This window comes from Procambarus clarkii, chromosome 15 (assembly GCF_040958095.1).
Source record: "Procambarus clarkii isolate CNS0578487 chromosome 15, FALCON_Pclarkii_2.0, whole genome shotgun sequence".
Classification (NCBI taxonomy): Eukaryota; Metazoa; Arthropoda; class Malacostraca; order Decapoda; family Cambaridae; genus Procambarus; species Procambarus clarkii.
The window spans coordinates 36,962,004-36,989,068 of record NC_091164.1 but is presented as its reverse complement, the minus strand read 5'-3'; the positions used below and the strand labels follow the sequence as shown (position 1 = coordinate 36,989,068).

Here is a 27,065-nt window from a genome sequence, read left to right as displayed (position 1 = left end):
TTATTCTGATAGCAGATTTTTGCTGTGTGATGATGGGCTTAAGGTGGTTTGCAGTGGTAGGACCCCCATGCACAGATACCATAATTAAGATAGGGGTAGATTAGTGCATAATATAGTGAGAGGAGAGCAGAGTTAGGAACTAATATCTGATTTTGGAGAGTATACCAACTGTCTTAGAGACTTTCTTAGTTATGTGTTGAATGTAGGTGCTGAAGTTGAGTCTCTTGTCTAGGAATAGGCCAAGAAACTTGCCATCATTTTTATTACTGATGTTAATGTTGTCTCTCTGTAGCTGAATTGCATTTGATGATTTGCTTTCTCTCAGAACAATGTTTATTTCACGTGAATTCGTTAATAAACATATGTGTTTTATATGTCTCAAGAAAGGCAGACATATAAGCTTCACTTTAAACACTTTACCATAGACATATTTACAGTTCTAATGAAGATACATGTATTTTAAAAATTACGGAGCTCCCACCCGTACAGACTGAACGACAGAGCAACTCTCTCTCAGATCAATGTTTATTTCACTTAAATTCTTTAATAAACACAAATGTTTTATATGTCTTAAGCAAGATAGAAATAAGAGCTTCATTTTAAATACATTACAATATACATATTTATAGCTCAAGTGAAGATACATATGTTTTTATAGTAGCGCTCAGTAGCTTGTCGGGCATGGAGTGCAGACGCCTACGCACTTGCCGATATATTGTATAATTAACAAAGATACACTAATAAAGCCTAAAATCTTATATGCCTCCAGAAAGACCGAGATATGAACATTATTATGATTGCACCAAATGAAATATATCATGTTCGAGAACAAAGATATATCAATTTTAAATTAAGTTTCGACTCTTGCTCGGGCGAGAGAGATGGGGCGACTCTCGCCCCATCTATTGGGGATTCTGTCCACTAAAGACCCAATGCTACTCAAACCCTCCTAGCATTATTTAGGTAATGAAGTAATATGGTATATATACTCACTATAATGTGGGTGTTGAATGCAGAACATGAGAAAACATATATTTACTCCAAACTAATATAATTTCATTATGAAATAAGTAAATAAGTAGCATCAAGGAAGTAGACGGTCCAAGCGTCAATGTTGTGGAGCGACTTATCCAAGATATATCGTTGTTTGGAAAGTGTTGTTGGCATATCCAGTTGTCGCACTTCTCTGCACAAATTATCACAAATTTAAATTATAATGTTAACAAGTAGAATACATATTTTTAATAAAAACTAACATAACTAGCCAGAAAACATTTAACATTTATTAAAAATATATGTTTGGAAGTTAAATCGACTTCATAGGTCAATAGTTTTGTTATATTACAAAAAAAAAAAAATATATACTCGTTATTCGTTGACATGCGTTCGTTACCTAAACTACCATGTACTGTACTTATGTAAAATCTCCCATGTCTCTTCGCTCATCTCACCGAACCCTACAGGCTCTGTGATATATTGTTTAATTAATTGAGATTCACAAATAAAGCTTATAATTGTATATGTTATCAAAAAGGCAGAGCTTAGTTTAGTTCATTTATTATGCACCCCATACCCATCCTATGGGCGATAGTGGAGTGTTACAGAGGCACATAATGGGCTCAGGGACTGAGCCCCACAATTCATATAGCCAAGCAAGTTATAATCTTGATAAGCTAGTTACAAAAGTCAATGCACATTGTCACATCAACAATGGGCTCGAGACCGACCACAAGTACAGTTTATCATTTAAGCAACTGACATATATGGAGGGCTAGTGTCACAATTGATATGTTTATCCTACACATAACCTCCTCTCCCCCTTCAAATGGGCAGCGGTGGATAGGTTACAATCAAGTCGTTTTTTGCGTTTTATTCAGAGATTAGATCTTATTGGGTGAGGAAAGATATTCATATTTTAAAGAAGGCTTCTTGGCTGATGCTCTCCATTGATGGAAAATATACAACCTTTTGAAATCAATGTTAGTTTGATCTAGATATTGTAATTAACGAAAGTATTTATGTCATCAGAAAGGTAGAAATATAGGCTACATTTAAAATCCTGTCATAAATATAACTGAAGTGAAAACGAAGATATATGTGTTTTGATAGTTACTTGATGGCTAGCTCTGAGAGTGTGAAGCCCTGCAACACCAGCCAATAAATTGTATAATTAGTTTCCATATATTTTAATTAATCTTAAAAATCTATATGTCAGAAGAAAGGAAGATGTAGCCGTTAATGTGACAACATTTAAAAATATATATCTCTTAAGTTAAATAAATAATACCACCTTATCGCCTGTGTCTGGACACATGAAAACTACCTAGGTATCAGTATCCAGCCAGGCGGGGATCCCAGGCTGCACAATACTGATAAATTATGTAATGCACTACTTGTGGTCGATCTCGAACCCATTTATGATGTGACGACTTATAGTGAATTTTGTAACTAGCTCATCAAGATTGTAACTTGCTTAGCTAAATGAATTGTGGGGTTCGGTCCATTCATTTTCTTTCTTTATTATGCACCCCATAATACCCATTCCGTGGGCGGTGATGTAAAGGATTACAGAGGCACATAATCGGTTCAGGAACTGAACCCTCTAGTTCGTTTAGCTAAGCAAATAACAATCTTTTGACGCTAGTTACAAAATTATTAATGTACACATACATGTACATATACATACATATACATATATACATACACATACATATTTAATCAACCAAACAAATACACACATCAGTAATCTTTTGTCACAAGTAATTCAACAAAAGGCTCACAACAGTCACTATAAAAGGCACTTTACGTCTATGAGGAGTCGCAGTTACTAGTCTTGCTCCACACCCACCAACTGGGCGGCAGCTTTACAGTCATTTGCTGCATACTTACCCAACAGGGTGGCAGCTTTACAGTCATGTGCTGCACACATACCCAACTGGGCGGCAGCTTTACAGTCATGTGCTGCACACATACCCAACTGGGTGGCAGCTTTACAGTCATGTGCTCCACACCCACCCAACTAGGCGGCAGCTTTACAGTCATTTGCTGCATACTTACCCAACTAGGTGGCAGCTTTACAGTCATGTGCTCCACACCCACCCAACTGGGCGGCAGCTTTACAGTCATGTGCATGTACAGTGGTACCTCGCATAACGATTGCCCCAAAAGACGAATATTTTGGGTAACGAACGGCCCGATCGGCGTCAAATCGTCCCGTATGACGAACGCTGGTTTGAGTAACGTCAACACCACATGGTGGGGTCCGCGCTGCTGCTTGCACATTCTTAGACGCCTCCGACGATGCACATAAATTATGTTGTTCTTGTTTAAAGATGCTAATGATGCTGGGATATAAAAGGGTGACTGCTGAGATGTTGCAAAGCATTGACGTTTTTGTAGGAAAAAGAAATGAAATATCTGATATACAACAAATGTCAAAAAAGTTCGTTCGGTGTTCGGCAGGTAGGCTGCTCCATTATAACAATCTTTCTTTGTTTCAAATGTGTTCCATTTGTTTTTTATTTGTCATTTACGTCTCAATAATGGAGAAGCCTACCTTACATACACTGAATAAACCATTATGACATTTTCCTTTCTTCAAATGTGTTCAATATTTATTTTTCATTTGTCTTATAGCAAAAGGTTCGTTCGGTGGTCGGCAGGTAGGCTGCTCCATGTTTCTTACATACAAAAAACGTAAATAATAAAAAATATGAAGAATTTTGAAAACCAGTACAAATGTCAAAAATGTTCGTTCGGTGGTCTACAGGTCGACTGCTCCATGTTTCTTAAAAAAAAAAAAAAAAAAAAAAAAACGAAAAATAAAAGAACTGTTGAAACAATTTGAAAAATGGACAAATGTCATAAAGGTTCGTTCAGTGGTTGTCGGGTAGGCTGCTCCATTATTGAGACGTAAGTGATAAATACAAAACAAATGGAACACATTTGAAACAAAGAAAGATTGTCATAATGGAGCAGCCTACCCAACAAACACTGAACGAACCTTTTGCTATAACGAATATGAAAGACAAGGGCTGCTGGCTGGGTTAGTAGTGCGTGAGCAACCATTTGTAGCACACATGCCTCTGGCTCTCAAACACCTGTCCCACACGGTGTTGAAAGACTGTACTCAGTCAGTGCAATTCAGACCCTATTGTTTGAAGAACATAAGGGTCATAACATTGGTGAAGCTAGGCGCAATAAGGGCTTAACACAACGGTCGGATGCCTGTGATACAGCACCTATGAGGATGATACAGCGAGCGTATCCAGGTGTAGCTCTGAGCCCCACCCTTGCCATCTCTAATGTATATAGATGATACATAGATGAATCGTTTTCTGCGTTCAGTGATGATGCATCTGATACAAGTAGCATAGATGAACAGTGTTAGCGGCTTCCATGGTGGTGGTGTTCATTGATATTTTTAAGAATACCTGAATCTTTTCCTGACTGATGGACACTCTTTGAGGCTAGCTGAATCTCTTCCTGACTGATGGACACTCTTTGAGGCTAGCTGAATCTCTTCCTGTGTGGGACCTTACAAAGCGATCTTTTCAAGACTACCTTACAAATTGAGCTTTTCCTATAATCGTTTCAATACTACCTTATGCTTTACAAGCTTGGCTACATACCACCTACAAGTACTAAAGCCAAGGGTGCACGCGAGTGCATTATTTGCAAGCACACAGAACGATGAAACAGGAAACAAAAATCTATCTGTAGCTGGTGCAAGGAGAGCAAAGTCGCGCTGTGTACCATGGACTACTTCGTTGACTATTACGCACCTCCAAAGTACTGAGTGTGTAATACAGTGTGTTACTGTGTAAATAGTATGTGAAACTGTACATATTGTAATATTAGTGCATTTTTACCACGTAATATTGTGACAATAAACATTTATTGTGGACACATTACTGACACATGTATCACAGTTTCATGGAAAATTATGAACATTCTACTGTATACATATTGTAAAGGTCACAAATATGCATCATATACGATAAAAGAAACAAATAAAACCGCATTGGAAATGCATAGGAAAAATATTTGAAAATATATTTGTGGCAACACGCGGTGCTTGAATGGCCTGCGCGACCGTGTCTGGGAGCTTCACACACGGGCGACCAGCCCCTGATGACGTCACAGCGCACCTTGTCCACGCCCTCACAGCCAAAGTAAGTGGAATTTGGTAATTATTTTTACATAGACATGTTCAGGGACGGTAATTTATCATTTTACAAAGAAAAATTATATTTTGGGGAACATTTGATGTCATGCACACTAGGGAAATTTCACAATAAACACAGTGCATCACACTGGTTACATGGGGGACACTCGTTTTGTATGACGTCCGTTTCACATGACGAACATGGAACGGATTAAATTCGTTATGGGAGGTACCACTGTATTACCTACAGTAAGCAAATTTGGATACTTCGCTAAGATTTCGGGCAGCACATCATTATGAATGAAGTACTTATACACATTTCATGGACACTATTGATGTTGTTATCTTTAAATTCCGCGATTTTTTCGCATTCCATTATATAATGACGCAAAGTATGCGAATAGTTCTGCTGACAGAGTATACATTTAGTCAAATCTACATCATCAGATGTTACAAATTCCCAGAGGTACTTGTAGCCGAGCCTAAACCTAGCAGTGGTAACATCTAGAAGTCTGCTAGCATTATTGGATGACCCATAGGCTTGCGATTCATCAAAGTTTATACAATATTGTGAAATTGAGAGTCAGTGTTGTAACATAAATTGGTAAATCATAAATATTGTAAGTTAAGAATCTGATGCATGTGTGTGTGTTGGGGGGGGGGGTATACCCTTGGTAAGCGAGAGTGAAAAGTAACCTTACACGTTCTGCGGTCAATGTGGGGGGCGAGGGAGGGTGGGAGAGTCAAATCCACCCTCCAACATCTGGGCATAGTACCACCAGCCTCCACAACACTCCATCAGCCTCCAGCTGATGCTTGTAGATGCCTCATCTAACCTCACCTATGTCACACATTAACCTACAGTTCCTGTGATAATTAAACTCATCACAGTGGCGTCTCACCAATATAAACTGTATTGGATTTTGTCCCGAAATAGCTATATGCTGACTGGACGTGTATGTATGTATGTATGTATGTATGTATTTATGTATGTATGTATGTATGAATGTATGAATGTATGTACGCATGTATGTATGTATGTATGTATGTGTATGTATGTATGTATGTGTGTATGTATTCCCAATCACGTTAAAGACTCCTCCTCTATCATACAATTAAAAAGAAAAACAACTATGTACTAAATAATCAACTCCTTGTAACTTTAATTTATGCTGACCTTCCTATCTGCATTCAGACTGTGCCTACCATCATTATAGGTGATTATAACGCTAGGCATAGGAATATTGGTAATTCGCAGTTCAATAATCGTAACGGCAACCAACTGTTGTCACTATTAGGTAGCCACGATGATGCACAGATTGTGGGTGACCTTGAACCGACGAATATCTACGGGGGTATTCTTGATCTATGTCTTGGTGTCAACGTCTCCCACACCGTGTGCGCCTCGTCAATAGTGCCAGATATGGCGTCTGATCATCTGACCATATTAGCCACTATAAGCATTGGCAGCTCTATCCTCCCTGGTGGAGCGTTCAAGCGGAAGAGGCTGGCTGTGCCCATCGATCAACGAGACAATTTTGTTGCCCATGTGTCAGATTGGTGCAGTTCATCTGAGCCTTCATCAGTTGAAGATTTTAACAATGAGCTCACAGGTACTATCGAGCAGTTTATAGAATCACTTGATCCATCGTCCAGGCCACGTAACCCAAATTACACTGGTCATAGCACTTATGCTTATTATAATGATTCTAAATTGCATGCACTAAAACGCACTGCCAGAATAATTGGACCAGCTTATAGAAGGACCCGCACTGCTGAAATGCTTCGGCTCTTTCAAGCGGCTCTGGCTAAGGCCAGGGAACGTATGGTGGAGCTGAGGCAGACAGACTGGGAAACTTTTGTCCGTGGTCTCAATTCTCACACGCCACTAAGTCGGGCATGGAAGGATATCAACAAGATCAAAGGGAAAAATGCTGCAGAGATCTCGTACCCTAATCATCTGCACAGAGCAAATGAGCTTGTTGGTGCTTGGGCCACGACTTCCAGCTTTGACAGTCTTCCTCTACCCTCACAGAATGAATTAAATGATAGATATACTGATAGGGCAAGGCTCCTTGACGTCATGCGTCATCAAGAGGATGACTGTGACATGCTTTTTACTGAATACAAACTAGATTCTGCTCTACATAAAGGCAAAGCTACATCACCCGGGGAGGATGGAGTTACTGACGGCATACTGCATATGCTTCTGTTAGTTCCAGGGAATACCTTTCTTCAATTGTATAATATGAGCTATGTTACTGGGGAGCTTCATAAGTCATGGACCAACAGTGTTATTATTCCCATTCCTAAACCTCACCAGCCGAGTGCTTTTCGCCCAATCTCCCTCACTAGTTGTCTCTATAAGTGTCTTGAGAGGATGTTCTCAACCGTCTCCTTTACAAAATTAATAATATGTTGTCTCCCCAGATATATGGCTTTACGCATGGAAAAAGTGTACATCACTGTATTACCACATTCCTCACCCTGCATACTGATAGGTCATATACCACTTTCCTAGATCTTAAGTCAGCCTTTGACATTGCTAACCCACACGTCATTCTGAGAGAACTTGCTAAAATGAATGTAGGAGGATGGCTTCTACGGTGGATAAAAGGCTATCTATCCAACAGGAAGTCATCTGTACTGTTCCAAGGGCATAGGCGTGTAACGAGAGATTTTGAACTTGGCACTCCACACGGAGGTGTCCTCAGTCGTACTCTGTTCAATGTGTTAATCAATGCCGATGACGATAATCAGTGACGATGTGTTATGAATTTTGTGGCTAGCTCCTCAAGATTGTAACTTGCTTAGATAAATAAATTGTGTGTTCAGTCCCTGAATCCATTATGTGATAAATTACTAAACTAAAAACTATAGTATGGCGACAAAACCTGAACTGCATAATGTAAATAGGGATTAACCAGAAAAAGATATAGGTGAAGAATAACACCAGGTAACTGTAAAGCTGCCGCCTACTTGGGTGGGTGTGGAGCACATGACTGTAAAGCTGCCGCCTAGTTGGGTGGGTGTGGAGCACATGACTGTAAAGCTGCCGCCTAGTTGGGTGGGTGTGGAGCACATGACTGTAAAGCTGCCGCCTAGTTGGGTGGGTGTGGAGCACATGACTGTAAAGCTGCCGCCCAGTTGGGTGGGTGTGGAGCACATGACTGTAAAGCTGCCGCCTAGTTGGGTGGGTGTGGAGCACATGACTGTAAAGCTGCCGCCCAGTTGGGTGGGTGTGGAGCACATGACTGTAAAGCTGCCGCCCAGTTGGGTGCGTGTGGAGCACATGACTGTAAAGCTGCCGCCCAGTTGGGTGGGTGTGGAGCACATGACTGTAAAGCTGCCGCCCAGTTGGGTGGGTGTGGAGCACATGACTGTAAAGCTGCCGCCCAGTTGGGTGGGTGTGGAGCACATGACTGTAAAGCTGCCGCCCAGTTGGGTTGGTGTGGAGCACATGACTGTAAAGCTGCCGCCCAGTTGGGTGGGTGTGGAGCACATGACTGTAAAGCTGCCGCCCAGTTGGGTGGGTGTGGAGCACATGACTGTAAAGCTGCCGCCCAGTTGGGTGGGTGTGGAGCACATGACTGTAAAGCTGCCGCCCAGTTGGGTGGGTGTGGAGCACATGACTGTAAAGCTGCCGCCCAGTTGGGTGGGTGTGGAGCAAGACTAGTAACTGTGCGACTCTTCATAGATGTAAAGTGCCTTGTATAGTTACTGTTGTGAGCCTCTTGTTGAATCACTTGTGATACAAAAGATTACTGATGTGTGTATTTGTGTGGGTGATTAAATATGCATGTGTATGTATATATGTATATGTACATGTATGCATAAGTATGTGTACATTAATAATTTTGTAACTAGCGTCAAAAGATAGTTATTTGCTTCGCTGAACGAACTAGAGGGTTCAGTTCCTGAACCGATTATGTTCCTCTGTAAACCTTTACACCACCGCCCATGGGATGGGTATTATGGGGTGCATAATAAAGAAAGAAAATGAATGGACCGAACCCCACAATTCATTTAGCTAAGCAAGTTACAATCTTGATGAGCTAGTTACAAAATTCACTATAAGTCGTCACATCATAAATGGGTTCGAGATCGACCACAAGTAGTGCATTACATAATTTATCAGTATTGTGCAGCCTGTGATCCCCGCCTGGCTGGATACTGATACCTAGGTAGTTTTCATGTGTCCGGACACAGGCGATAAGGTGGTATTATTTATTTAACTTAAGAGATATATATTTTTAAATGTTGTCACATTAACGGCTACATCTTCCTTTCTTCTGACATATAGATTTTTAAGATTAATTAAAATATATGGAAACTAATTATGCAATTTATTGGCTGGTGTGCAGGGCTTCACACTCTCAGAGCTAGCCATCAAGTAACTATCAAAACGCATATATCTTCGTTTTCACTTCAGTTATATTTATGACAAAGGATTTTAAATGTAGCCTATATTTCTACCTTTCTGATGACAAATACTTTCGTTAATTACAATATCTAGATCAAACTAACATTGATTTTCAAAAGGTTGTATATTTTCCATCAATGGAGAGCATCAGCCAAGAAGCCTTCTTTAAAATATGAATATCTTTCCTCACCCAATAAGATCTAATCTCTGAATAAAACGCAAAAAACGACTTGATTGTAACCTATCCACCGCTGCCCATTTGATGGGGGAGAGGGGGTTATGTGTAGGATAAACATATCAATTGTGACACTAGCCCTCCATATATGTCAGTTGCTTAAATTATAAACTGTACTTGTGGTCGGTCTCGAGCCCATTGTTGATGTGACAATGTGCATTAACTTTTGTAACTAGCTTATCAAGATTATAACTTGCTTGGCTATATGAATTGTGGGGCTCAGTCCCTGAGCCCATTATGTGCCTCTGTAACACTCCACTATCGCCCATAGGATGGGTATGGGGTGCATAATAAATGAACTAAACTAAGCTCTGCCTTTTTGATAACATATACAATTATAAGCTTTATTTGTGAATCTCAATTAATTAAACAAGGCGATGAGTCACAATAACGTGGCTGAAGTATGTTGACCAGACCACACACTAGAAGTTGAAGGGACGACGACGTTTCGGTCCGTCCTGGATCATTCACAATCGACTTGAGAATGGTCCAGGACGGACCGAAACGTCGTCGTCCCTTCAACTTCTAGTGTGTGGTCTGGTCAACTTAATTAAACAATATATCACAGAGCCTGTAGGGTTCGGTGAGATGAGCGAAGAGACATGGGAAATTTTACATAAGTACAGTACATGGTAGTTTAAGTAGCGAACGCATGTCAACGAATAGCGAGTATATATAATAATAATAATAATAATAATTTTTATTTAGGCAAAGGTACATACATAAAGAGATTTTACAAAGTTTGTTGGCTTTATAGATAAGAGCTAGTACATACAATGCCTAAAGCCACTATTACGCAAAGCGTTTCGGGCATTAATATAACAAAACATATAACAAAATTATTGTCCTATGAAATCGATTTGAAGTTAGTGATAGACACCAATGTGTAGCCATCAATAATATAACCTCTCCCATTCTACCAATAACCGTTGGAGTGCCACAGGGCAGCATCTTGGGGGCTCTAATATTTCTTATATACATCAATGGTCTGCCTAATGTGTCTAACATTCTGAAACCTATTTTGTTTGCTGATGATGCTACCCTCATCTACTCCAACCCCAACCCACATACACTAAATGATGTTGTTAATAATGAACTAAAAAAAGTCCACTTATGGATGCCAACCAACAAACTAACACTTAACATAGAAAAGACCTACTACATCCTATTTGGAAGCAAATCTACAAATGCAATTCAGCTTCAGATAGACAATGTAAACATTAGCAATAAAAATGATGGAAAGTTTCTTGGCCTATTCCTAGACAAGAGACTCAATTTCAGTACCCACATACAACACATAACTAAGAAAGTCTCTAAAACAGTTGGTATACTCTCCAAAATCAGATATTATGTACCTAACTCTGCTCTCATCTCTCTATATTATGCACTAATCTATCCCTATCTCAACTATGGTATCTGTGCATGGGGTTCAACCACTGCAAACCACCTCAAGTCCATCATCACCCAGCAAAAATCTGCTATCAGAATAATATCAAATTCTTCTTTCAGACAACACACAGCCCCCTTGTTTAACTCCCTAAACATGCTAAACATAATCTCACTCCATAAATTCTCTTGTGTCAACTACATTTACAAAACCCTGTTCTTAAATGCAAATCCTGCTCTGAAACTCTTCCTGGACAGATGTAATAGGACCCATTATCACCACACAAGAAATAAATATCTCTTTGATATCCCCAGAGTTAAACTTAATCTGTGTAAACACGCTATGCAAATAAAGGTACCCAGTTTATGGAACTCACTCCCTACTGAATTGAAAAGCTGTCCAACTTTTACATCATTCAAAATCAATACTGAAAGGTATCTAATTTCATCTTCATAGTTTTTCACTTTTTGCCTTAAAATTGCACTGTATCTATTGCTACCCAATCTCCCAACCTTCATGTTCCCAATTTGAACATCTTTACCATTGTGATCATTGCTGTCTTCTTATATGTGCTGCCAATCTGCTGTATGGTGTTTATAAATCTTGTTTATCTGTATCTTTTGCTACCCAGTCTCCCAATCTTTATGTACCCAATCTGAACATCTTTACCATTGTGATCATTGCTGTCTTATATGTGCTGTCAATCTGCTGTATGGTGTCTATTAATCTTGTTTAAATTACTAATCCAGCTGTCAATGTAATCAATCAGAGCTTTAATATAACAATGTGCTTTAATATACTTACTAAGCTCTCTCATCTCATTTTTCTCTTGCAATTTATCTTTGTCATTTATCAATTCTGATAGAAATTACCTACTTAAAATTATCTGTTAGATTAAGGACCTGCCCGAAACGCTGCGCGTACTAGTGGCTTTACAAGAGTGTAAATACTGTACTCTCCAATGTATTCTGACAAACCCAATGTACCTTCTTGTATATATATAAATAAATAAATAAAATAAATAAATTTAACTTCCAAACATATATTTTTTAATAAATGTTAAATGTTTTCTGACTAGTTATGTTAGATTTTATTAAAAATATGTATTCTACTTGTTAACATTATAATTGAAATTTGTGATAATTTGTGCAGAGAAGTGCGACAACTGGATATGCCAACACTTTCCAAACAACGATATATCTTGGATAAGTCGCTCCACAACATTGACGCTTGGACCGTCGACTTCCTTTGATGCTACTTATTTAATTATTTCATAATGAAATTACATTAGTTTAGAGTAAATATATGTTTTCTCATGTTCTGCATTCAACACCCACATTAAAGTGAGTATATATACCATATTACTTCATTACCTAAATATTGCTAGGAGGGTTTGAGTAGCTTTGGGTCTTTAGTGGACAGAATCCCCAATAGATGGGGCGAGAGTCGCCCCATCTCTCTCGCCCGAGCAAGAGTCGAAACTTAATTTAAAATTGATATATCTTTGTTCTCGAACATGATATATTTCATTTGGTGCAATCATAATAATGTTCATATCTCGGTCTTTCTGGAGGCATATAAGATTTTAGGCTTTATTAGCGTATCTTTGTTAATTATACAATATATCGGCAAGTGCGTAGGCGTCTGCACTCCATGCCCGACAAGCTACTGAGCGCTACTATAAAAACATATGTATCTTCACTTGAGCTATATATATGTCTATTGTAATGTATTTAAAATGAAGCTCTTATTTCTATCTTGCTTAAGACATATAAAACATTTGTGTTTATTAACGAATTTACGTGAAATAAACATTGATCTGAGAGAGAGTTGCTCTGTCGTTCAGTCTGTACGGGGTGAGAGCTCCGTAATTTTTAAAATACATGTATCTTCATTAGAACTTTAAATATGTCTATGGTAAAGTGTTTAAAGTGAAGCTTATATGTCTGCCTTTCTTGAGACATATAAAACACATATGTTTATTAACGAATTCACGTAAAATAAACATTGTTCTGCGAGAGAGTTGCTCGGTCGATCGATCTGTCTGGGGTCGGAGCTCGGCTATTATAAAAATACACGTATCTTCGCTTTAAATTTAAATGTACCCATGGTAAGATATTTAGAATGAAGCTTATATTTCTATCTTTCTTGTGACATATAAAATTCTTACGTTTATTAAGGAATCTGCGTGAAATAGGCATGGTTCTGAGATGAATGCTGCGGTTTTCGAGCTCGACGCGCGACAATGGACGCCATACACATCCAGTGGGTGTTATTGGACCCCATACCCATTCTATGGGTGGTTGGAGCCCCATACTCATTCTATGGGTGGTTGGAGCCCCATACCCATCCTGTGGGTTGTAGTGGGCGCCATACTCATCCTGTGGGTAGTATTGGACCCCATACCCTTCCTGTGGGTGGATGTGGTCCCCATACTCATCCTGTGGGTGGATGTGACCCTCATACCCATCCTGTGGGTGGTATTGGACCCCTTACCCACCTAACAGGTGGTAGTGGACAATATACCCATCCTAGCTATAGTTGGTATAGTAGACACAATAATATCCTGTTTGCAGTAGTTTACCCCATAGACATTCCAACGTAACATCGTTTTCTGTTAGCGTTCCTACAAAACATCCTTTAAAGATTTGTAAAGCACAAACTATGGTATATAATATTGATTGGTGAAGCACTGTTATTCTATGTAATAATTTTTAGTGCTTATTATAATTTACTAAGAACAACTAATATTTCTCAAAACAAAACTACGAGCCTTCAATAGGAAGTAGCTGATCTGTAATATTCTAAGAGCATGGACAATAGTAGGTAAATTTCACAACCCATGTGGGATCTGAAAACTACAATTTTCCTTATAATTGAACCAATCACGACTATTCTGCTATCTAGGTTGACGGATGGATACTGTGAGACGTAAATTGGTACATGAGGAAGAGTTTGGGCCTTAGAAAAAAAGTAACTGGGAATATATCACATATTTACTAATTCATATTCAACATATTGACTTTAAGCATTAAGTCATTTATGTGCTGTCTTGTGTGAGAACGGGTTGATATATATATATATATATATATATATATATATATATATATATATATATATATATATATATATATTAGTATATTTTGGTAGCATTCTTTCCTGTAGACATATATTATTAAATATGACCGAAAAAGTAAGATTAATAATTCTAACACAAATTTTCTCAATATTTCTTATGTTTCTTTTCACTGTCGATGGTAATTGAAAAATCAGTTCTCCAAAATTCATTTTTATTTCTAGTCTGACGCCACACTTGAACACGTTTCGTAATAACTTATTACACTTTCAAAGACTTTAGTTTACACACACACAACTATAACCTGCAAACACTAAACAGATTTCTTACTATGCTATAATTCAAATGGCTTTTCATTTTATATACCTGCATTTGGGTGAGGTGATATGTTACAACAGTTTTGGATGAGGTGAAAACAAACTTTCAACACAAGATAGAACACGAAATAATGGGTAAAGTTAAAGGGGAAGAATGGAAGTAAATGCAAAAGGCCTATTGGCCCATATTTCTTGATGCTTCTATATTGGTGCAGAGTCTTGAAGTGGGTAGAATATAGTTGTGCATTAATTTGCTGTTGATTGCTGGTGTTAACTTCTTAATGTGTAGTGCCTCGCAGATATCAAGCTGCCTGCTATCGGTGTATCTATCGATGATTTCTGTGTTTTTTGTTAAGACTTCTCTGGTGATGGTATGGTTGTGGGAAGAGATTATATGTTCCTTAATGGAGCCCTGTTGCTTATGTATCGTTAATCGCCTGGAAAGAGATGTTGTTGTCTTGCCTATATACTGAGTTCTTTGAGGCTTACAGTCCCTAAGTGGGCATTTGAAGGCATAGACGACATTGGTCTCTTTCAAAGCGTTCTGCTTTGTGTCTGGAGAGTTTCTCATGAGTAGGTTGGCCGTTTTTCTGGTTTTATAGTAAATCGTCACTTGTATCTTCTGATTTTTGTCTGTAGGGGTAACGTTTCTATTAACAATATCTTTCAGGACCCTTTCCTGCGTTTTATGAGCTGTGGAAAAGAAGTTCCTGTAAAATAGTCTAATAGGGGGTACAGGTGTTGTGTTAGTTGTCTCTTCAGAGGTTGCATGGCATTTCACTTTCCATCTTATGATGTCTTCAATGAAACCATTGGAGAAGCCGTTGTTGACTAGGACCTGCCTTACCCTACAAAGTTCTTCATCGACTTGCTTCCATCCTGAGCTGTGGCTGAGAGCACGGTCGACATAAGCGTTAACAACACTCCTCTTGTACCTGTCTGGGCAGTCACTATTGGCATTGAGGCACATTCCTATGTTTCTCTAGTGTAGACTGCAGTGTGGAAACCTCCGCTCCTTTCCATGACTGTTACATCTAGAAAGGGCAGCTTCCCATCCTTCTCCATCTCGTAAGTGAAACGCAACACAGAATTCTGCTCAAATGCCTCCTTCAGCTCCTGCAGATGTCTGACCTCAGGTACCTGAGTAAAAATGTCGTCAACATATCTGCAGTATATGGCCGGTTTCAAGTTCATGTCGACAAAGACCTTTTGTTCGATGGTACCCATGTAGAAGTTCGCAAACAGAACACCTAGGGGAGAACCCATGGCGACCCCATCTACTTGCTTATACATGTGCCCATCCAGGCTCAAGAAGGATGCCTCTTTAGTACAAGCATGGAGTAGTTTCCTTAGAATGTTTTCTGGTATGTCAAGAGGAGTACAGGCCAGATCACGATACACTCTGCCCGCTATATATATATATATATATATATATATATATATATATATATATATATATATATATATATATATATATATATATATACACAGTGGTACCTCGCATAACGATCGCCCCAAAAGACGAATATTTTGGGTAACGAACGGCCCAATCGGCGTCAAATCGTCCCGTATGACGAACGCTGGTTTGAGTAACGTCAACACCACATGGTGGGGTCGCGCTGCTGCTTGCACATTCTTAGACGCCTCCGACGATGCACATAAATTATGTTGTTCTTGTTTAAAGATGCTAATGATGCTGGGATATAAAAGGGTGACTGCTGAGATGTTGCAAAGCATTGACGTTTTTGTAGGAAAAAAGAAACGAAATGTCTGATATACAACAAATGTCAAAAAGGTTCGTTCGGTGTTCAGCAGGTAGGCTGCTCCATTATAACAATCTTTCTTTGTTTCAAATGTGTTCCATTTGTTTTGTATTTGTCATTTATGTCTCAATAATGGAGCAGCCTACCTTACATATACACTCAACAAACCATTATGACATTTTCCTTTCTTCAAATGTGTTCAATATTTATTTTTCATTTGTCTTATAGCAAAAGGTTCGTTCGGTGGTCATCAGGTAGGCTGCTCCATGTTTCTTACATACAAAAAACGTAAATAATAAAAAAAAAAATAAGAATTTTGAAAACCAGTACAAACGTCAAAAAGGTTCGTTCGGTGGTCTACAGGTCGGCTGCTCCATGTTTCTTAAATAAAAAAAAAATAAAAGAACTGTTGAAACAATTTGAAAAATTGACAAATGCTATAAAGGTTCGTTCAGTGTTTGTCGGGTAGGCTGCTCCATTATTGAGACGTAAGTGACAAATACAAAACAAATGGAACACATTTGAAGCAAAGATTGTCATAATGGAGCAGCCTACCCAACAAACACTGAACGAACCTTTTGCTATAATGAATATGAAAGACAAGGGCTGCTGGCTGGGTTAGTAGTGCGTGAGCAACCATTTGTAGCACACGTGCCTCTGGCTCTCAAACACCTGTCCCACACAGTGTTGAAAGACTGCGCTCAGTCGGTGCAATTCAGACCCTATTGTTTGAAGAACATAAGGGTCATAACATAGGTGAAGCTAGGCGCAATAAGGGCTTAACACAATAGTCGGATGCCAGTGATACAGCACCTATGAGGATGATACAGTGAGCGTATCCAGTTGTAGCTCTGAGCCCCACCCTTGCCATCTCCAATTTATATAGATACATTGATGAATTGTTGTCTGCGTTCAGTGATGATGCATCTGATACAAGTAGCATAGATGAACAGTGTTAGCGGCTTCCATGGTGGTGTTGTTCATTGATATTTTCAAGAATACCTGAATGTCTTCCTGACTGATGGACACTCTTTGAGGCTGGCTGAATCTCTTCCTGTGTGGGACCTTACAAAGCGATCTTTTCAAGACTACCTTAAAAATTGAGCTTTTCCTATTATCGTTTCAATACTACCTTATGCTTTACAAGCTTGGCTACATACCACCTACAAGTACTAAAGCCAAGGGTGAACGCGAGTGCGTTATTTGCAAGCACACAGAACGATGAAACAGGAAACGAAAATCTATCTGTAGCTGGTGCAAGGAGAGCAAAGTCGCGCTGTGTACCATGGACTACTTCGTTGACTATTATGCACCTCCAAGGTACTGAGTGTGTAATACAGTGTGTTACTGTGTAAATAGTATGTGAAACTGTACATATTGTAATTTTAGTGAATTTTTACCATGTAATATTGTGACAATAAACATTTATTGTGGACACATTACTGACACATGTATCACAGTTCCATGGAAAATTATGAACATTCTACTGTATACATATTGTAAAGGTCACAAATATGCATCATATACGATAAAAGAAACAAATAAAACCGCATTGGAAATGCATAGAAAAAATATTTGAAAATATATTTGTGGCAACACGCGGTGCTTGAATGGCCTGCGTGACCGTGTCTGGGAGCTTCACACACGGGCGGCCAGCCCCTGATGACGTCACAGTGCACCTTGTCTATGCCCTCACAGCCAAAGTAAATGGAATTTGGTAATTATTTTTACATAGACATGTTCAGGGAAGGTAATTTTTCATTTTACACTGAAAAATGATATTTTTGGGAACATTTGATGTCATGCATACTAGGGGAATTTCACAATAAACACAGTGCATCACACTGGTTACATGGGGGGACACTCGTTTTGTATGACGTCCGTTTCACATGACGAACATGGAACGGATTAAATTCATTACTCGAGGTACCACTGTATATATATATATATATATATATATATATATATATATATATATATATATATATATATATATATAAAATATACAGTGGCACCTCGACATAGGATTGCCCCTACTTGCGATAATTTCGAGTTACGATGTGAATTTCATCGAAAAATGCGACTCGACATCCGATGGTGTCGTCGACTTACGATATTTGTTGGTACACGTTCGGGTCGACAGAGCGAGTGGTTCCCAGTCACGCGGCCGACCTGCCTCAGTTTACTACAGCTGCCCGCTTAGTGACAATCGCGCCTATACGAAATTCCGCGTTTGTGGTGATTTTTTGCATTTTGAACATTAAAGTAATTATTATATATCACGCCATGAGTCCCAGGAAAGTCAGTGGTAAGGCTCAACATATGAAAACCCATGTAAGGATGAGCATATAGCAGATACAAGAGTACAGAATGTCTCTTCCTCAACAATTAAGAAAATGTGTGCAGCATGGGAAGAATTGCAAACCTTTGCTGAAACGACTCGCCCAAATCAAGCTGCAGTAGGTCGTTGCCTTAACCTATTCAATGACACTGATGCATCATTACAGACAAATGTTAAAACAAAGGGAAAAACAAATGTCTCTTGACAAATTTGTAGTGAGACAAACAAGCACTGAATCATAACCAGGTTCTAGTGGTATTCAGACAAAACGTAGGAGAGAGAGTACCCTAGAGAAAACATCACTGCCTGATGTGATAATGGAAGGGGACTCCCCTTCCAAACAGGTACAACTCTCCTCTTCCCCGCTCATCACCATCTTCCATACGCCATAAAGACCCCTCCATAAAGGTAAGAGACACTTTGGTACTGTATTGTAGTTAGAAAAAAACATTGTATTCAGTATAAAATGTATTTGTATGTTAATATTTTGGAGGGTGGGGAACGGATTAATTCAATTCCCTTTATTTCTTATGGGAAAAATCGCTTCGACTTACGATCCATCTCTGGGAACGGATTAGCATCGGAAGTCGAGGCCCCATTGTGTGTGTGTGTATATATATATATATATATATATATATATATATATATATATATATATATATATATATATATATATATATATATAATATTATATTTTTTTGTTTGTGAGGGTACCACCTCTGGTGCCAATGTGGGGACCCATAGCCTCGGAGAAGAAAATAAAAAGTATTCAGAGGAGACCTTGTGGTTTCTCACTGAACACTAATATTATCTTCTCCTACCACCCCCATTCTTTTGTATGTACACATATATATTTACTTTATTTGAACTTTGTTACAAAAAAGGAGTTACATATGGGTTACAAAGATGGTTATCATAGGTTGTCGAGTTCCTCCAGCTCCTCAGATGGCGGGCAGGAACCCTGGATGCAGTGCACATTTCCCCTCTGTATCGCCACACTGAGGCGCTGGAAAAGAAAGCTTGCAGCTCTTGGGTCCCATGTTGTTTCAATGAGCCTAGAACCCAGTTCCTTCAAAAAACTGGTAGCACTTTTACCCCAGGCGCCGAGTGTCTCAGAAGCAATGGGGACAAAATTGTAGTGGTGATCCAGTTCACTATACTTACGGGATTTGGCTGCTTTCCTGTGGGTGGCAGCGCCACCTGGTTGTGCAACACTGAGGTTAATGTAGGTGTTAGCCAGGGTTGATACGCACGTGTAGTCCCATACCAACTGCTTGCCATTCTTCCAGGGGTTCACTGTGATACCATCTGGGCGACCAATAAGAGCATCAGAGTTACGGGGCGTTAGGTAACGGGGCTCTCTTTCAGCTGGGCATCCAGCTGTGGTGAGGCTCCTCTTGATTATGTCGTTAACTTCATTGTGCCTCGAGTGCCATCCCCCTGTGCTTTGGCAGAGTAGGCCATGGTGGCCGTACCTGTCAGCCACCACCTCACCGCAAATACACCTATATCTGGTGTGGATTGGGGCAGCAAGGCGGAGGGCCACAGCAATTCGGAGGGCGTGTAGTGTGAGACGCGTGCCAGTTGCTGACATTGGGGTTGCTAACAGGAAATCCCCTGCATGTGGTGCTGCTACTGCTGTGAGGCGAGCAATGTCGTGTTGTGTTGTTGCAGCACCCAGGCACTCTGCAGCAACTTGGTCTACAATGGGGCCATCCCAGCTGGATTGCTTGTGGGCTTTTGGGGATGGTGGTTGAGGTGATTGGCCTGCACGAGAGGCCCACTCTGGGGCACAGCGTGTAAAATTGGGATCATGTACACCTGCCAGCTGATGTAAGTGGGCAGGTAGAATTTCCTTCACAAGGTCATCGGATGCTGATAAGGAGGACAGGAAGGCTGGAACAGCGATTTGCGTTGCTGTTCGAACTCATAAGATTTGGTGGTCTTATCACCACCAAATCAACTAAGCCCAGATTTGTGTGAGACCAATAGTCAATTTATCTATCATGGTTATGTTTGGGGAAGAGTATCACTCAATCTCAACAATCCTGTAATGTAATTGTGTGTTCCCATAGTAAGTGTAAAATAATCCAGAGTTATTCAATAAAACCCATGTGTTAAGATGTAACCCACAGTGTATTTATTGTCCAACTTAGACTAAGAATACTTGATCCTTTCCCCATTATCACATACGATACATACATTTCCTTCCATTATTCATAATAAAGTAAGGACGGGTTTTGTTAGTCTGTACTCTCAGGTATGGCTTACAAACAGCCCTGCTGCTGCAATATGTTACCTAAATATATTATCCCATACTCCGAGATATGTTTATAAAAAATATTGGCCTTGCTGTGAATGTGTTAATCTGTCAGTAATATTAACCCTGCTTTGAAATAGCTAATGCAAAGCATGTAAGTAAATATTATGTAATTTGTATTAGTAAATAAAGTACTGTAATATTAGTTTTAAATGTAAATACATCTAGCAAACTAAATATTCTTTTCCACAGGATAACAAGCCAGAGGAATGTTCAGTGTGTTTTAACGATTATGATGACAATCAGCTACGACCTCGCACACTGCCATGTGGCCACACATTCTGCTCCCAGTGTATTGACAATGCTATCAAGAATGGTCAGCTGACCTGCCCCAGCTGCCGTGCCGAGCACGCTGCCACAGCCTCTACTCAGTTCCCAATTAGCTATGCTGTGGAGGCTTTTGTTAGGAAACTCAAAAATATTCAGCTAACAACTGAGGAAGTAGTGCCAGCAAAACCTTATGAAGGTCCCGCCAGAGGCATCAGTAAGACATTACGTTCCATGGTGCAGGAGCAGAAGAGCATCATCAGCAGCCTCATTACTAGCTGTGAAGAGGTACTGTCTCAGCTGGGGGAGTACCGGGGAGAGCTGGGGGACTGGAAGACTCACCACCTCCAGCTCCAGGACAGACTCTATGCTCTGGTAGAGCAGAACAAGTCAGCAATGAAGCTCTTGGAACTGGAGGATACCAGTGTGGTAGATATGACAACACAAGGAGAGGAAGGGAAGACTCAGCTGCAGGCCATGTTGGGGAGCCTCGACACAGTCAACACCCCACAGGAGGTTGGCACAACCATAGACACAGCTGATGGGTGCAAGATGAAGGTAGAAGATTGGCTCCGGAAGTGCCAGGAACTCTTCCCAGATGTCAACACTGTCCACACCTCGGTGAAGGTACACTACCGAAGATCACATTGTTCTCACCCAACTGAGTGTAGTATGGCCTCTATATAAACACTTTTGACATGGAGACACATCAAGATGAGAGTTGACTTTATAGATAGGAAACATTTTTATTAATAAAGTCAACTGCATCTTGGTGTTTCTCTACACTGTGGTCAGTGTAGAGAAACACCATTACTTATATTGTGAAATTATTTTACTCAGAGCCTGATGCTTCATTATAGTCCAGTTACTTTACTCAGAGCCTGATGCGTCATTATAGTCCAGTTACTTTACTCAGAGCCTGATGCTTCATTATAGTCGAGTTACGTTACTCAGAGCCTGATGCTTCATTATAGTCCAGTTACTTTACTCAGAGCCTGATGCTTCATTATAGTCCAGTTACTTTACTCAGAGCCTGATGCTTCATTATAGTCCAGTTACTTTACTCAGAGCCTGATGCTTCATTATAGTCCAGTTACTTTACTCAGAGCCTGATGCTTCATTATAGTCCAGTTACTTTACTCAGAGCCTGATGCTTCATTATAGTCCAGGTTCCACCATTAATGTTTGTGTTGGAAATGACGGGTGCAGGAGACCATCAGGGAGGCCCTGGAGATGACGACCACAGAGACAGGTGCCACAGCTGACCCAGTACACCTGGGAGACTCAGCCTCCACCATTAATGTTTGTGTTGGTAATGACAGGTGCAGGAGACCATCAGGGAGGTTCTGGAGATGATGACCACAGAGACAGGTGCCACAGCTGACCCCGTACACCTGGGAGACTCAGCCTCCACCATTAATGTTTGTGTTGGTAATGACAGGTGCAGGAGACCATCAGGGAGGCCCTGGAGATGATAACCACAGAGACAGGTGCCACAGCTGACCCCGTACACCTGGGAGACTCAGCCTCCACCATTAATGTTTGTGTTGGTAATGACAGGTGCAGGAGACCATCAGGGAGGCCCTGGAGATAACGACCACTGAGACAGGTGCCACAGCTGACCCCGTACACCTGGGAGACTCAGCCTCCAGCATCATGGATAAAGTTCAGGAAATCACTGGAGAGATCACTCAGAAGCAATTAACAGTAAGTTTTTTATTTTCTCTCATAGGTCATACCACAAGATAAAGAGTTGAGTTTTGAGGAGAGGAAGCCTGTTCCTAGGTTTATCGGGGTTCCCCAAGGTCAACTACTGACTTTCCTTAACATACAATCCACAATAGTTGCCTAACTCCTGGATAAATATTTACTGGTTGGTGAACAGAGGCAACAGGAAACATGTTAACCATTTCTGGCCTGCATGGTGATTGAACCCATGATCCTCTATTGAACCCGCGATCCTGGCCCCCCCCACAGAGGCGCAGAGACCGGGAGACACTCCACCAACCTTTCCAAAAAAGTATACCTGGTTGTTGGGGTTCTGGGAGTTGTTCTACTCCCCAAGCCTGGCCCGAAGCCAGGCTTAACTTGAGAGACTTTGGTCCATTAGGCTGTTGCTTGGAGCGGCCCGCAGGCCCACATATCCACCACAGCCCGGTTGATCTAGCACTCCTTAGGAGAAACAATCTAGTTTCCACTTGAAGATGTGTACGGTTCTTCCGGCAATATTTCTTATGCTCGCTGGGAGGACGTTGAATCCAGTAAGACAGCGAACCAAATCAGACCACTGCTGGGTACGAAGAAAGTGAAGCCTTAAAATTGCCAACGAACTCCACAACAATGCCAGCACCAACCCCATGCCAGTAGAGGGATGGGAGGGGGGGGCTGGAGCTACAGGTCCAGCATCAACCCCTTGCCAGTAGAGGGGGGGCTGGAGCTACAGGTCCAGCACCAACACACTGCCAGTAGAAGAGGGGGGCAGGAGCTATAGGTCCAGCACCAACCCCCTGCCAGTAGAAGGGGGGCTGGAGCTACAGGTCCAGCACCAAACCCCCGCCAGTAGAAGGAGGGCTGGAGCTACAGGTCCAGCACCAATCCCCTGCCAGTAGAGGGGGGCTGGAGCAATAGGTACAACACCAACCCCCTGCCAGTAGAAGGGGGGATGAAACTACTGGTCCAGCACCAACTCCCACTGCCAGTAGAGAGGGGCTGGAGCTATAGGTCCAGTACCCACCCCCCTGCCAGTAGAAGGGGGCTGGAGCTACAGGTCCAGCACAAACCCCCTACCAGTAGAGGGGGGGGGGGGGCAGGAGCTATAGGTAAAGCACCAACCTGCCAGTAGAGGGGGCTGGAGCTACAGGTCCAGCACCAACCCCCTGCCAGTAGAGGGGGGGGGGGCTGGAGCTACAGGTCCAGCACCAACCCACTGCCAGTAAAGGGGGGCTGGAGCTACAGGTCCAGCACCAACCCACTGCCAGGAAAGGAGGGCTGGAGCTACAGGTCCTGCACCAACCCCCTGCCAGTAGAGGGGGGGCTGGAGCTACAGATCCAGCACCAACCCCTGCCAGTAGAGGGGGAGGGGCTGGAGCTACAGGTCCAGCACCATCCCCCTGTCAGTAGCGTTGGGCTGGAGCTACTGGTCCTGCACCGACCCCCTGCCAGTAGAGGGGGGGCTGGAGCTACAGGTGCAGCACCAACCCCCTGCCAGTAGAGGGGGGCTGGAACTACAGGTCCAGCACCCACCCCTTGCCAGTAGTGTGGGGCTGGAGCTACAGGTCCAGCACCAACCCCCGGCCAGTAGAGGGGGGGCTGGAGCTACTGGTCCTGCACCGACCCCCTGCCAGTAGAGGGGGGGCTGGAGCTACAAGTCCAACACCAACCCCCTGCCAGTAGAGGGGGCTAGAGCTACAGGTCCAGCACCAACCCCCTGCCAGTAGAGGGGGCTGGAGCTACAGATCCTGCACCAACCCCCTGCCAGTAGAGAGGTGGGGGCACGAGATACATGTGCAGCACCTACCCCCTGCCAGTAAAGGGGGGCTGGAGCTACAGGTCCAGCACCTACCCCCAGCCAGTAGAGGGGGGCTGGAGCTATAGGTCCAGCACCAACCCTCTTCCAGTAGAGGTGGGCTGGAGCTACAGGTCCAGCACCTACCCCCTGCCAGTAGAGGGGGGGGGGCTGGAGCTACAGGTCCAGCACCAACCCCCTGCCAGTAGAGGTGGTGTGGAGCTACACGTCAAGCACAAACCCCCTCCTAGTAGAGGGGGGGGGGGGCTGGAGCTACAGATCCAGCACCAACCCCCTGCCAGTAGAGGGGGGGGGGGCTGGAGCTACTGGTCCAGCACCAACCCCCTGCCAGTAGAGGGTGGCTGGAGCTACAGGTCCAGCACGCACCCCCTGCCAGTAGAGGGGGGCTGGAGCTACTGGTCCAGCACTAACCCCCTGCCAGTAGATGGGGGCTGGAGCTACAGGTCCAGCACCAACCCTCTTCCAGTAGAGGGGGGCTGGAGCTACAGGTCAAGCAGCTACCCCCTGACAGTAGAAGGGGGTTGGAACTACTAGTCCTGCACCAACCCCTGCCAGTAGAGGAGGGCTGGAGCTACAGGTCCAGCACCAACCTCCTGCCAGTAGAGGGGGGCTGGAACTACAGGTCCAGCACCCACCCCCTGCCAATAGAGCAGGGCTGGAGCTACAAGTCCAATGTAACACGGGTTAGGGTTCCTCTCTCTCTACTTCCTTCTTTTCCCTCTACCCGTATTCTTACTTTTTATTCTCTACCAAGGGACTCCAAAACGTTTACCAAAGCCAACTCCACGCCACGTGGTCCTAAGACGATTGACCGACTTAGGATTCTACAACCAGTATGGCGTGACCTAGGCTTTGAGCAAAACCCTAGAGTCGCCTCTACGCTGCCACCACCAGACCAGTAACACAAGAGCAATGATCGAGGTCTGGATCGATCACGCTAATTAATCAACCTTGGGGCTTGATCCCCACTATAACCGATGACCGTGGAAACTTAAGAGTGTGAAATTAATTACACGGGAATGATTCGATGTTAGAATCGATGTTAGAATCGGCGCCCAATCCAACTCTGTCTCGTGTGGACCACGTGACCAGGACAAGTATACACATAACCAAATGGAAACAAAAAAATGCAAATTATTAACTTAATTAATTTATTAAAAGAAAAACTAAAACAAAAATCTAAATATGTTCACTCCCTGTCACTTTAACACTCCCTACTTGACCTGAATGGCAATGAATTGACTGTTCTTATACATAACAATAGCAACTATACCTTGGGCAACCAGCTAAAGATGTTGGGCTGGTCTTGGGGAGAGGTAAGATGTTTGACCTCTCCCAGCTGCTCTGGAGACCACACTGATCTCTTCCTCGTCTGGCCTAGCCCAGGCTAGAGCATTGTAACCTTCCGCCTAGTCAAAGTTTCACCAAGTTACTAGCAAGGTTTAAGTTATAACAATTAACCCCTGTTTGTACTGAATTGATCCAGACTGGTTGAATTATTTTACTGAAATTAAATTACACAAACATCTAACGGCAGAGCTGTTCCCGATCCCCCAAAAATGGTTAATTGAACTTTGAGAAATAGTAGACCTGTCAACCCTGATGACCTATGACCGCCGGTCACTCCGCCTTACAAGTTAGATCTGATTCGTGATGTCACTGATGGTGACTTAAACTCAATAATTAGAATACTCTTGATATTGTATCCAGTACTATTATACAATACAATTTTAATGCAAAATGAATAAAGGCTAATTTTCTCTAAATTACTGAATACTATAGGATGGTTCATTATACGCAGCTATGAACAAAGCGTCGGTTATTTCCACCGCGAATTCCCCTGGGGTCAGGTTCTCAGGTCACCATGCGGGCTCAGCTTCCCATTCTCTTTTGTCGATAAACCACTCTGGATAATTCTTACAACAGCCTAATTTGTTACAACCCCCCTGCACAAGCACTTAGTAAACCTTGTTAATTTGTTAAAAATCACGAGGTTTAGTATCCAAACCCACAATTCAACTCATGCCTCAAACAAAAGCTAACCTAACTAATAAAATTTGACAAATATTTGAGTGTCCAACATCAACATGTTTAAATTCATAAATTTCTCAGCTGTCAACTGACAGCAATCCTCTAACATCAAGAAACATACATCCTATCCTTACTGACATAGCTAAATAACATGTCCCTACTCTACCATCAAAGACTAGCTATTAAACTCTCTTGGCTCTTCACTAGCCAAG

General features: G+C 41.8%; 1 protein-coding gene across 1 annotated transcript in view; it reads left to right on the top strand.

Annotated features, from left to right (window-relative positions):
- The window catches only part of LOC138349738 (tripartite motif-containing protein 59-like), a 34,015-nt gene extending 10,970 nt beyond the window's left edge, over nucleotides 1–23,045 (top strand). The window contains exons 2-3 of the mRNA XM_069325182.1: nucleotides 21,222–21,923; nucleotides 22,857–23,045. Coding sequence (XP_069181283.1) covers nucleotides 21,222–21,923; nucleotides 22,857–23,045 — 891 coding nt within the window. The remainder of the gene's footprint in view (nucleotides 1–21,221; nucleotides 21,924–22,856) is intronic.
- Nucleotides 23,046–27,065: the final 4,020 nt, after the last annotated feature.